The 13378-nt window shown below is 42.7% G+C and overlaps 1 protein-coding gene and 1 long non-coding RNA gene across 2 annotated transcripts; one reads left to right on the plus strand and one right to left on the minus strand.

Annotated features, from left to right (window-relative positions):
• The first annotated feature begins 1762 nt into the window (after positions 1–1762).
• slc7a3a (solute carrier family 7 member 3a) lies at positions 1763–12645 on the plus strand. The gene is made up of 11 exons (XM_088397971.1): positions 1763–1925; positions 6500–7037; positions 7111–7272; positions 7477–7651; positions 7724–7839; positions 7935–8297; positions 8384–8486; positions 8573–8790; positions 8873–9039; positions 9362–9470; positions 9553–12645. Exons 2-11 carry the CDS (start codon positions 6671–6673, stop codon positions 9702–9704), a joined length of 1932 nt encoding a protein of 643 aa, XP_088254097.1. The 5' UTR covers positions 1763–1925; positions 6500–6670; the 3' UTR covers positions 9705–12645.
• LOC148386204 (uncharacterized) lies at positions 3817–13341 on the minus strand. The gene is made up of 3 exons (XR_015862962.1): positions 12988–13341; positions 5694–5786; positions 3817–4747 (listed from the first exon to the last, which is right to left on the minus strand). It is a non-coding gene; the product is annotated as an uncharacterized LOC148386204 (long non-coding RNA).
• Between the last annotated feature and the right edge of the window lie 37 nt (positions 13342–13378).

The following is a 13378-nucleotide window of genomic DNA, read 5'->3' on the forward strand; positions in this document are numbered from 1 at the left end:
CACTTTTATGTTTTGGCCAATCAAAGGAATAAAGTGTGTGTGGCAAGCAGGAAGCGTGACAATAAGTACAAGCTCGAGCTTTAGTTGATGTACAACACTGGGCCTTTTTGTTTCACTACACACGAATCCCAAAGCCCTTTTTCCTGTTGTTGCTCTCCTCGCAGTAGGGGATTAAGCGGCAAAGGGGGCATTCTGGCTGGCCGCAGGTGGATTAAAGTCGTCCCAGAAATAGTGATCTTGTGATGTAGATCTTGACATGACTATAATTGGACACAATGGACTATAGGAATTCTAAACATTACTGCCAAATCTGGCTTCACATGAGTCATGATTCTGTAACTTGGTTCCAATTGTTTACATTGCACATGCATTGAATTGTCTTTGATTTCATTGTATCCTCTCCATTCAGACCAGAGAGGAATTGTTTTTAACTAACCAATAATAATCATACATATGTCGGAACGCAGTCTGTCTTATTTACAACAATTATATTAACCATCTGTTTGAGAGTTGATGGGGAAAGAGTCGATATATTCATCCGAAGAATAATCTCAACACACTTGTGCATAAATCGAAAAGATTTTGAAAAATATTTTTGCGATTTACTATGCCAATATTTGTCAAGGTCACCTTTCTTCTGTGACTTTTTGAAAATGTTGATTTAATTCCAAATTAAATCTTCTTCAGCATTCTACATAAAAATGTCTTGAAAGTCTCGAGTAATGATAGTGGGCCGACCTTCCCCGTCAAATTAGGACAGTAACCTTCAACACAAAGCAGCTTTGATGTGCTGGCCTTATCCTGAGAAATGAAAGCGGACATGCATGATGGGCACAGCGGTCCAAGGCACAGATTAGGTCGTGTTTGGTTAGCGCTCTGCAATGACGTCCGTGTTTGTAGAGACACCTATTGCGGGTTTAGCTTGATAAAGTGGAAATAAATCGAAAGAGCAGCGAGGCCGGGCAAGGACAAAAGGGGCGTTGCTCAAACCACGGTGGGGGGGGAGAGCATTTCGATTTAGGAACCCGTTGGATGTCAAGTTAGCTCGTCCTGAAAGTCAATTAAATTAGCCTTGCAGATGGTGCGAAGCAAACTAAAACACAAGTGGAGGCCTCACCGCCAAATGACCCAGTATTGCTAACACATGGGTGTGTACACCGTTGACTTTCGCAATAACACAACGACAATTGTCACAACTTTCTCTTTTGATTGCAAGGTCGGATTGTTTCTTTCATCTCGTCTTCAATTCATGCCACAAGGGAAACTGCAGTCTCGATTGATTTTCATGACTATTTTAATCCAAAATACATGTCCCTTTTAATAGAACTGACTGCTGATGATTTACAAAAATAGTTCAACACAAGGCTGCATAGTGGACTCACTCAGAAGAGCATCAGACAACACTTTCTGATGAACATTGCAGCTCGGGTTCTGAACAGAATGAGATCAGAGCATATTCGTCCAATCCTAAGGGCTTTATACTGGCTCCCAGTCAGCTGTAGAATAGATTGTAAGATTTTGCTACTGAGTGGTTTAGATCCCAAATTAGGTGAGCCCAGAGTTCAAAGCCGCATTTAGTTCTTATGATGCAATTATGCGAAGCAAATTGAGTTAGCTTGTTTATGAAATGTGCAATGCAAATAAAGCTGCCTTGCCTTTCCTAGAAGTTAGCAGGTCTGTTTCTTTTTCAGAGTATTTTCAGGCTTTGAATATGTTTAGGCTTCGGACAATGAATGGGAAGGGCCATCCCGTGTGACGTCACTTTGTTTACACACGCACACACATACACGCACGCCCTCCGCCCACTTTCAAGCCGATCAAAAGCACGTTCCCGGAGCTACGGAGCGAGATAATTCATCAGCAAGCAAGCAAGACGTTCTGCTTTTTTCCAGCTTCTCTGGACTTTGATCCAAGCGCTGTTCAGGGTAATAAATTTTATTACTTTTCAAAAACGTGACTTCGACATTGTGGAAGCTCTCTACTTATTTTGGCGGTCACCCGAGTCGACTGATGCAATCCTTCCATTCGCTTTTCTCCATAAATGGCGCCCCTAATTGTTCAAAAAAGTTATTGCGATGGTTATTTAAATACAACAATAAAAATTAACGTTGACTTTGCCCACAGTTTTAGTAAGCGTTACGCCGTTCGCCTTGCTGCTTTATTTTACATTTTAAGCGGGTAATCGGATGACGTCAGAGCCTTTGAAAGAGTTCCAAATAAAGCTTTTCTTTAATATATATATTAGAAGAATGTGTGTGTTTTTATGTTTAGACGCACGATTCAACTTGCATACGCTATTTTAGTCTTATGTTTATGTTTCATTCATTGTTATGGTACGACACGCACGATTACTAGTAAGGCGTGGAATTACGGTGATGCTCTTCACGGACCTCCCTTTACTATATGATCTTACAGTTCGGTCAGAAGATTGGCCAAATAAATTGCGCTGTATTGTGAATAAGAGTAGCGTAGCATCCTGTTATTTATAGCAACACTCCATATTCATGAAACAATAATAAACTTAAAAAAATATTAGATTTCGGGCCGTGTTGTGAATTTTACTTTTGCAAATTACGACGTTTTATGGAAACATTGAAAGCAACATTCAGAACCGGAGTCGGGCGAAGCCACGTAGCCTAGCAGCTGCTGTTTTGTCGGTGACAGACGCTCCTAACTACCCTCACGGCGCGTCAAATCGCGTAAGTAAAGCTAATTCCGTCTTTTTACGATCAAGCAAACTAGTTCGACATATATCGTAACAATTGGTTTGCCTTAAAAGTGAGTCATCCTTCCCTTGAATGTTGCCATGATGTTCTAGGGTAGTTACCACGCGTGTGTTGCATCAGCCTGCGCTCAACCACAATGTACTCAAATAACTAGCACGGAAATAGGAGTAAAATAGATCAGAATTAATATTTTACCGTCATAAACCATTTCCAGCTCTCAGTAAGGTGTCTTGACATGGTGGTATGGAGGTTGTGGAACGTGCCCTCGTTAATAACTGATAATTACACAGAAGATTACACGGACGCTATATTTGGAGCCTGTAAATGTATCAATTAACACTAATGCATTTAGTGATTTGATGTATATTATTTTGTATGATTGGAATTTACAATTAAGCCAGGAGGTTTTATGCCCATGAATGAGTTATTGCGATGCAACGCCCAAGGTGGGCTCTGTAGACGCATTTCAAAGCTTTATGACAAAGTTCAAAGTCGGAAGGATTCGTTAATTTGAATGTTTTCAAAAAATATAAGATTATTGTGTTAATTAGCAGGTTTATACTTGCATCGTATGATTGGCGGAAGGTGAAGTTGTACAGGAACCGGCTTGCAGGTTTTGCAAGAGGAAGAATGCACACCACACCTAAGTGCCCTGAAAATATTTGTTTCATGATCAACCAGCAGCCATTTTACATTCTACATTTAAAGACGATTCTAAGGTCATCTCTCAAACATTGTCGATGACTCAGGCTGGCTTGATGAAGTCAGTTAATGGTTAGTACAGTTAAGCTGTTGTAGTAGTTGTAGTATTTGGCACACAAGATTGCATTGTGGCTTTGTTTTTAAAGATTTGGACCATTTTAAATTAAACAATAGCTTTAAATGACTCTATTGTTAAAATAGTGGTCAATTAATTGATTAATTCGACACCTCAACTCTTGGTTATTATAGTACGACAAAGAGAGCAAAGTTTGTCTACTTTAAAGTCTACTTCACTGGATTATTAAAACTGATTTTGAGAGTCAAAATGGAGACAATGTTTTCAAACGATTGGATACTCTGATACAATTTCTTGGAGAGGGGAATTTTTTTCAGCTCGTTTACTATTTTTTTTCCTGGATCATTGTTCGTGGGAAAATGAGCAGATTCCCACTTGTCACATTCCATCTCCCTGCGAGTTCAGTATTTACTTTTTTTTTTTTTTTTTTTTGGCAGCCGTGCTTGCTTCCAGCCAGGTGACTTAAAGGGTCGCCCGGTTCGGGCTCGGGGGTCGAGTGGTCCGCACGTACACAAGTTCAAAAGGCGAGCGCACCCTTATGCAAACACGTCAGATCCTTTATGATAAGCTGTAGCGTTCCTTACACATACAAACATACATTGTGGCTCAAAGGGTGGGCTGGGGGAGTGTGTGTGCATGTGTGTGTGTGTTTGCATAACCAGCCGTGTTCTAATACACTTTCCAGGGTTATGCAAGGTCACGTTAGTGCTTTTCAATGGCTATTTAGTCTTGCAAGCTACTGAACACGGTGTTCTTTTAGCGCTAGTCTTTGGATTAGACGAATGCCGTAGTAATTAAAAAAAAAAAAAAGTTATCCAATCATTAACGAAAGATGTTTCCAAACTTTAATTGCGCTAAGCCTCTCATTTTAATATAGAGAACCAAATCTGAATGGAAAAAATACTGAACTTTGTAGTGGTTATGTTGCCGGTTTGCTAATGCTAATGCAGACATAGATGTGTTCGTGTTTTGGAATGTGACGACAAGACAAGCAAGCCGCATGATATTTACAATGCGAGTTGTGTACAGGTTTTAATTCGGTTAAGTTGTTTGTTGCTTTTCTACCTAATCCTCTTAGAGCCCACGGCAGCTGTTGACACATTGTAAAAACGTCGTATTGTTTGTGTGGATAAAAGTTTTGAGTCTTCATTAATGCTTTTAATAGCATGAGGAAAATGACACTCGGCCGCAGGTAGTGAGTTTGTCCATTTCTGCGTCGTAAAAAGCCGCACCTTGGCACAACCTGTGGCAAATTCAAAGCACAATGAGAAGATTAGCGGCTCAGGTAGGGCCCAACCTTTCATGCCCTCCATTTTGTGGTAAAATGGAATCGCGAGTAATCATATCTGCAAAATACTACACTACTTTTACGACAACTACTTTGGCTAGCTATCTTCATTCTAAGGCACAGGTGTCAAACTCAAGGCCCGGGGGCCAGATACGACCCGCCGCATCATTTTATGTGGCCCGCGAAGACAAATTGTGCGTCAAATTCGTGTGTCATTACTAGAATTGCAAATTGTCTTCACTTTTAATCTTTTTTTTTTTTTTTTTAGTATTTGACCCGTTTTTACTCGTCTGATTGGAAAACGAGTTATTTGTCAGTTTGTTTTGTAGCTTTTACTGTATATAATATGAGGTGCTCATTCATTTATTTGGGTGGATAAGTCATAATGGCCCTCCGAAAGAAGCTATGACTACAATGCGGCCCGCTAAAAAAATGAGTTTCACACCCCTGTTCTAAGGTGTGACTGATTATTTTCGTTCCTTGTTTTAGTCAAGCTACTTGACCCTAGGGCAGTTTGCAAAATGATGTAGTCTGCAACCATCTGCTGAACGAGGAAGTGTAACAACCATACCTAACCTGTTTTAGAATCGCACTTCTAATTGTGTACTAAAAACTAAATTGGGAGCAAATAATCATTAAATTGTCAATATTGTTTAATTTTTTCATATAAATTGTTTTATTTTGATAATCGATTAGCTGCTGATTAATCGATTGATTTTGTCACCTCTATTGCATTTTCTTTTTTTAATGAATCTCCCTCACAGGACGTCTCTCCAAACTTGCTCTTTTCCTAATTTGCATGAAGGGGGACAAAAATAGAGACGGCAACGGCTCAAATTACACACACCGCTGCAAGCTTGTGTTGACGTACACAACCAGAATATTCCAGCGCGGTCATTACCTTGCAGTCCGCTCTTTGCACACATGTGGGCCGTGCCCCCGCGTCAGTCCACGTCAGAGCCGTGTTGGTACATCAGGTGATGGCCGAGCCCCCCTATTGTAAACAGAAAGTCGCATGGTTGCGTGTTCTCGCCAACTGTTGTTGTTATACTTTTATGCAGGTGTCCGTCACGCTCTCTTTAGACTCTTGATTGTAGTTACACAACACGAGGGATAAAACGTGACCCGGTTAGCCAAAATTGACACCAACCTGTAATGCATTCACCTGTTCTAGGGGTCCGTGCAACGGAACTTAATAGGTTTCAAAAGGCGAGTTATTTGTTTTTTCATCCAGCTTCTCTCCGGGCTGCTACTTTGCCTCATCCAGCTGCTGTTTTCTTCTCCACTGTTGATATTAGCTCGCAGATATTAAACCATGTGTTTCCCGACCGAGTTCTGCGAATCTCAAGCTTACTGAGATAACAAAAGCAGCGTGCATGGGTTTATACTTTCCCAGTTGACTGTTCAGTAAACTTTTGAAAGCGTGTCGGCAACTGTGGCTCTGGCTTAAATGCTGACAAAGTATTAAAAAAATTTTTTAAAAAAACTTTGGTCACTCGTGAATCAAGGTATCAGTGCGATTGTCCAGTCCAGTAGCTTGTGAGAGTGCATTTGTCGTTGGTAAAGTACAAGAAACCGAGTGCATGTCGCCGCGGCAACAGCTTTCGGTCGGAATGGAAAGGCTGCAATAATATGTACCGCCTGCTGCCAAACGCTGAGAAACTTTGGCAGTTCCTGAATAGTGAACTTGTTTTCTTCTCCTCCCAGGCTGCCAAATACTGCGCCCTGCCTAATTCTCAAACACGCCCACGCCGACGGACCAATCATCAACAGATCTGCCATCTGCGTAAAGTTTCTCTAGTTCCACGCCTCGAGTCAATCGCACCCACATCGAGAAAGGACCAAGTCAAATAGCGCCCACACGTTTTTACAGCAAAAATGGCGAACAAGCTGTCCCAATTTGGCAACAAGTTGCTGCGTCGCCGCGCGCTGGACTTAAGCAGCGAGGAGACCCGCTTCGCCCGCTGCCTGTCCACCCTGGACCTCATCGCCTTGGGGGTGGGCTCCACCCTGGGCGCTGGCGTCTACGTGCTAGCCGGCGAGGTGGCCCGTGAGAAGGCCGGGCCCGCCATCGTCCTCTGCTTCCTCATAGCCGCGCTGTCTTCAATGTTGGCGGGCCTGTGCTACGCTGAGTTCGGAGCTCGCGTCCCCAAGACGGGCTCTGCGTACCTCTACAGCTACGTGACGGTGGGGGAGATTTGGGCCTTCATCACCGGCTGGAATCTCATACTTTCCTATGTGATTGGTGAGTCCAACGCAAATACAAAATGAGAACACTCCCAACCGACTAACCTTTTGCCTTTCACAATTTGTCGCAGGTACGGCGAGCGTGGCTCGTGCGTGGAGCTCCACTTTCGACAACCTAGTGGAGCAAAAGATCTCGGACTTCTTCAAAGCCGCCATGACAATGAAGGTGCCCGGCCAAGTGTTGGCTGAGTACCCTGACCTGTTTGCGCTCATCTTGGTGCTCCTGCTCACTGGTGAGTCAGCTTTACAAATACAAATGATCTGGGCAATTGGACAAATAAAAACTATTGTTGCACCTAGTGTGGGATGTCAAAGTAGTGAGGACATGGGCAGAATGTTGTCACTTCTTGGTGCTTTGATGACATTCACACACTTGGGCCCACTCACTGCGAATGATCTTCTCGGTGTGAACGCTCTCATCTGCTCTGTGCCCGCAGGCCTGCTGGCCTTTGGCGTGAGCGAGTCGGCACTGGTCAACAAGATTTTCACCGGCATCAACCTGGTGGTGCTGGGCTTCGTCATTATCTCGGGTTTCGTAAAGGGCGACGCGGCCAACTGGAACCTCACGCTGGAGAACTACACAACGTTCCGGAACGAAAGCAACAACAGCAAGTAAGTAGTGCGTGCTCTGAAATTGTGTGTCGTCAACTTTGTGTATTCAACTGTGCTTTCCTCTGAATATAGTGTCGAGAAAGAATTCGGGACTGGCGGTTTTGCTCCATTCGGACTTGCCGGCGTTCTCTCCGGTGCCGCTACCTGCTTCTACGCTTTTGTCGGCTTTGACTGCATCGCCACCACAAGTACGTTGGACTTCCTCAAATAGTGGCTAGCTTGGGCCATTGTGTCCTAATGGTTGTCAGTTCTGCTCACTATTCTCTGCGTTTGTCTCATGCAGGCGAGGAGGCCAAGAACCCCATGCGTGATATCCCCATCGGCATCGTGGCCTCGCTGCTCATTTGCTTCGTCGCCTACTTCGGCGTGTCGGCCGCTCTCACCTTGATGATGCCCTACTACCAACTGAACACCCAGAGCCCTCTGCCCGAGGCCTTCACCTACGTGGACTGGGCCCCGGCCCGCTACATCGTGGCCGTGGGCTCGCTGTGCGCTCTGTCAACCAGCCTGTTGGGCTCCATGTTCCCCATGCCCCGCGTCATCTACGCCATGGCGGAGGACGGGCTGTTGTTCCGCATGCTGTCCAGGATTAATGCTCGCACCAAAACGCCCGTGCTGGCCACCATCGTTTCTGGCATTGTCGCCGGTAAACCGCCTCGCTCCAAAAAAGTATTTCCTTTTTTACTGAGCTACTATTGCCTTAGCTGATCAGTCTGGTGTTTCTCTCCACAGCTCTGATGGCCTTCCTGTTTGACCTTGCCGCTCTGGTCGACCTCATGTCCATCGGAACATTGTTGGCGTATTCGCTGGTGGCTATTTGTGTTCTCATTCTCAGGTAGGAAACCCAGTCCAACATTTTTCAATTGAATCGTTACTTTTGGGCACCCCATGCTTTGGTCTAAATAAATCGTCTTCCTTCAGGTACCAGCCAGGCACATTGCGGTCATCCAGCCAGACAGAGAAGCTGATGGAAGGCGAGAAAGGGACCGTGAGCGGCGTGGACAGCGGCGACGAGTACACTGAGAGTGAGGAGAAGCCCTTAAACCAAGCTTTTACCTACAAGATGCTGCTCAGCCCCGGCTCAAAGAACCCCACGATCATCTCGGGCAAAATCGTCTATGTGACCACCGCCATCATCTGTGAGTACACAACGGCGCGCTATGCAAGAACGCCAACGGCTTATTTAGTATCTTAACGGTGCCGCTGTGTGTGGGCGCGCAGCCATCTTCATCACCATCCTGTGCATCATCCTGGCCAACCTTCTACCGGAGCTGCTGGCCGGCAACGGCGTTGTGGTGGCATCTTGTGTTATTTTGACTCTGCTGTGCATCGGCTGCCTTATCATCATCTGCAGGCAGCCCGAGAGCAAAGAAGCTCTGACTTTCAAGGTAAAAAAGCCCGCTGCTAATCTCACAAAAACAGTCCTTCCCTCTTGTTTTTGTCCTACACCTCATTGAGCAACACAGACAATTGAGTCACCGCAACAAGGCATCACATGACTTGTATACACATCCACATGATGAGCCACTATTTTCCAAAACAGTCCTTTTAGGTCAGGAAATTTTCCGTCCAAAACAATCGGGCACACAAAAGTATTCCATTACTCCTTGGGCTTTAGGGCTGAGCAATTAATCCAATTTAAATCAACACTGCAATGCGGGAAGAAATAATTTTAACACTTCTACATAATAATGTTATTTTTGGTTTAAGGTTCCTCTCCTCCCTTGGTTGCCCCTGTTCAGCGTTTTTGTCAACATCTACCTCATGATGCAGCTGGACAAGGCCACATGGTGGCGCTTCACCGTCTGGATGGTCATTGGTACGTTTGAAGAGACAGGGTTGGCGCAAAACAGCTCGGGTCAAACCCGAGACTTCCTAACACCTTCTCTCCTTGTCTCCAGGTTTCGCCATCTACTTCTTCTACGGCATACCCAACAGCAGCGCTAACCGCCCATCGCCTCGCAAATACGAGCCGGAGCTGGAGTCCAAGAGCCCCATTTACATGGGAGCCCCCATCGACAGCGACGTGGAGGGGGCCAACAGCCCCTTATAGCCGCACACGCGGTCCCGGAGAACGGAGGGAGTTGCGCTTTGCCAGTGTGCACGTGGACTTTGGAACGTTGCCCGAAAGGGAGGCGAGGCTTTTGCCTCTCGTCACACAAGATGCCAATAATAACGTGATGTTTCGGACACTGACAGACGCCTGTTCATTTTTTTTGTTTCTTCCATTCGTCGCCTGTGCGTGTAGCTAGCCGCATCGCTCTTCTACATTCACGCAAGATCCTCGTCCTCCCTCGTCTCCATTAGTGGAGATGATGATTAGCGCTTGTGACGCTACGCTGGCAAATGTCAACTTCTTGTCCGCGTACACTAGATTGCACCAGCCTGTTGCTTTGTGTCTGCTGTGTGTGTGTATGTATGTATAAACAGGGTAGTTCCGAAACTAAACAGGCTTAACGTCCTGTTTGGGACCTAAATGCTGAAAGGTCAATAATGGAACACTATCCATGTTGATGCTAGCTACATGACACCTCAAAGTTTTTCCTATTTACTTTTGAATTTTATTTGAACTTTTACTTTTCCGCAATTTTTTTACACACTTGTGCGCAACATCAATTGACAAATTGTTACTAGCAAACTTGTTACTAGCAAACTTGAAACTCGTACCCTGCAAAGTTGTAACTCCGGTCGGCTTTTCAAGTCTTCAAGTATTGTACATTTGTTACCGACAACAAAACAGAACGGGCAAAGTTGTCGCGTCGCTTGACTTGCTCTAACTTAAAAAGTCAAGTGAGCTGGTGAGAACGTCGGAACTTTTTGTTGTCTATTCGGGTGCGGTGGAACTTAGAGCAAATTAATCCATGGTTACCCGCAAAAAAAACTTTGAACTTCTCATTGACATTCAGTGGACCCTTCATAATTGTGACTTAGGCTGACTTTTTAGTACTAATATGAAATCAATTGTTTTTGACAACAAAACTTGAACTTCTTGTTAACGTGTTGTGTGTGCAGTGGAACCTCTTAAGTTGTGACACTTTCAGCTTTTCCAAAATCTAATGAACAACAACTTAGCCAATGGCATGGCAATATTTCTCACTGACTTTAAACTTTAGGATGACGGTTCATGTCTACTTTTAATTATTTATTTGTTCTCGCCTCATGATACATTTTTAACTTTTACGGTCCATGTTTTAACTTGCTAAAATTTAATACACATGGTGAAATAAAAGTAAAATTCACCCTAAGACTAGAAATTGAATGTTTATTGTTATTGTTTGAGTACAGCACTGGAAAAGGAATTGATTTTTTAATAATTGTGGTTTTTACCCTTTTCAAAGCCAAAGAAAAAGCAGAACCGCATTTAAAGCTGAAGTCTCAGTTGGCTTTGGAGGTTCCACTCCATTTTCTTTTTTTTAACACAGCCTTTATCCACACCAAATGAAGTCATTGCAGATGTGAGGGGCACTTGGTGAAGTCATTGACTAATCAATCGAGTATGTAGGAATTTTGTCAAGATAGTGCTTTGAGGCTTTATATCGTGGCAGATGTATTGTTATTCGCGGTTTAGTTTCAATTGAAACTTGGCAGCTTTGTCTGTTAAGATGTAGTCTTCTGTCTCTTTAGTAAAGCTCCTTATTTAAATGTGTACATCAGTCATGTTTGGGATGAGTTGATTGAAATGCTTTATCTCAGTTAACTTAAGACTGATCAAATTTTACACTGGGGTGGGCAACCTGTGTACATAATGTAATTTATCCCATACCATGCGTTAGTAAAGCAAAGCAAGATCCTTGAAATGAAATGGACACGTTAATATTAAAAAAGAGAAAGTAATTTTACAAGAAAGTTGGAATGTTTGGAGTTTCACAAGGCCAGTGACCTTAGGGAGTATTTTTATGATAGGATGGTTAAAAACAAAAAATCACAAGACAATACTGTGACATAGCATTTATTCTTAAAAAAAATGGCTTTGATATGTTCTCAAAGTTTGAGGATAATTTTATTTTTACAATAATGCGACAATGTTAAATTATTTTCCCAACATGACCTCATGCTTGTAAAATTATTTTTTTTTTCTGGACGCCACCATGACTTGTAAAGTTCTACATTTTTTTTCTCTCTAAAAAATATAGTAACTTTTTGACTTAGCACTTTTGATGAATTTATTCTTGTAAGAATCCAACTTTTTCTGGTACTGGAGTTTTCCTGTTAAAATGCTTGACTATTCTCGTAAAATTATGCGCTTTTCCCTGGTAACACTACTTTTTTTTTTTTTTAATTGATTTTCTTTTCATAAATTTTATTAATTTTATGTGATTGTCTTATATTTTCTGAATGTAGGCCTTTGTAAGTAAAACGGCCCGCTAGAAAAAGGTTTGCCCACCCCTGTGTGTGTTTTTTTGTGACTTTTTTCGTTGTTGTTTTGCCATTGAAGTAATCAGCCTTTCTGACCAAAATGAACTACTACTGTCATCTTTTGAAAACGAATATCGACCTCTTAAAAGTTTGTCTATAATGTAATGTGATTCTAAAAATGTCTCCCAGCATATTTAATGTGCTTTACTGTGTATTGTACGTACAGTATTTGTGTAAAAGTATATTTGTCAAATGCTGTCAATTAGATCCCCAATCCACCCGCCCACCGTGATCAATACTTCTGAATAATTGTGGGGGGACAAAAGCATTTTTCATGGTTTGTTTGACTTAAATAAGAAGTGCCTCAAAATTATCATCTGTTGGATGGAAAGCACCAAGGCTGGTAGGGATTTTTTTTCAAGAAAAAATATCAAAATCATGAGGCATATGAGTCTGCTCATCATAACATTACATCCAGCCCTAGTGCCTTTCAAAACAATTTGTCTTTAATCGATTTTTTGATCTTAACAACAATGGTCTGGTTCATTTTGTGTCTTGTTTCCAAAATGTACATATAGCTGTCATGTATAAATAAACCAGGCTGTACTTTTTTTTAATAAAGAAAAATCCTTTTTTCATGCTGTTTGTGTTAAGCGGGGAATACATATCGGCTAACAAAATTAAGGGGACCGACCAACTTCACTAACATATAAAAGTATTTTATAAAACTTGAAGGCTTTCTTGAAAACCAAAACTTTTTTTTTCAAATATTGATGCTTAAATTGTCCTCTAAATCAGTGGTCCCCAACCTTTGTTGCGCCACGGACCGGTTACGTGTCAAATATTCTCGTGGACCGGCCTTTATATAAATAAATCATACATTTCTATAAATAAATAATACATTTATAATAAATATATAAATACGATGAGATGATACGACTGGCATAAAAACAAGTAAACGACATGAAAATAAAACTCACCATTACGTTGACTTTGTGGGAGCACTGAGCTTGTTTCTCAGGAAGCCGGTGTTATCGGAGACAATGACACCCCAAGTGGTTAAAGTTTGTCTTTCAATACAGGATGCTTGGTCTCCATGTGCCCAAGCACTTTGAAAGGCTACATTGCCTCGTTAGCTAGCCTGTCGCCATTCGCCACATATTATGCAGAATAGGCTTGCTTGGCGCGTCAGTCACCTGTGACGGCGATAAATCCACATTTGCAGTAGGACTTTTTCTTAGAAGTCGTAGCCTCTTCTTCTTCCGTCTCCTCATTGTTTTTTTCCCCCAAACATCTCCATTTCTTGCTAATATTTGTTTGCTTCGCGGGCTCGACTGAGGTGACATGTCACGTGACCGAGACGAGCGTCTT

The sequence above is a fragment of the Syngnathus floridae genome, chromosome 15 (assembly GCF_059516105.1).
Source record: "Syngnathus floridae isolate MCC-2025c chromosome 15, RoL_Sflo_1.0, whole genome shotgun sequence".
Lineage (NCBI taxonomy): Eukaryota > Metazoa > Chordata > Actinopteri > Syngnathiformes > Syngnathidae > Syngnathus > Syngnathus floridae.

Coding starts and splice junctions, on each gene's coding strand:
- slc7a3a (XM_088397971.1), top strand. CDS start 6,671: ATGGCGAACAAGCTGTCCCAATTTGGCAACAAGTTGCTGCGTCGCCGC. Junction 7,273..7,476: donor CTTGGTGCTCCTGCTCACTG/GTGAGTCAGCTT, acceptor CTGTGCCCGCAG/GCCTGCTGGCCTTTGGCGTG. Junction 8,487..8,572: donor ATTTGTGTTCTCATTCTCAG/GTAGGAAACCCA, acceptor GTCTTCCTTCAG/GTACCAGCCAGGCACATTGC.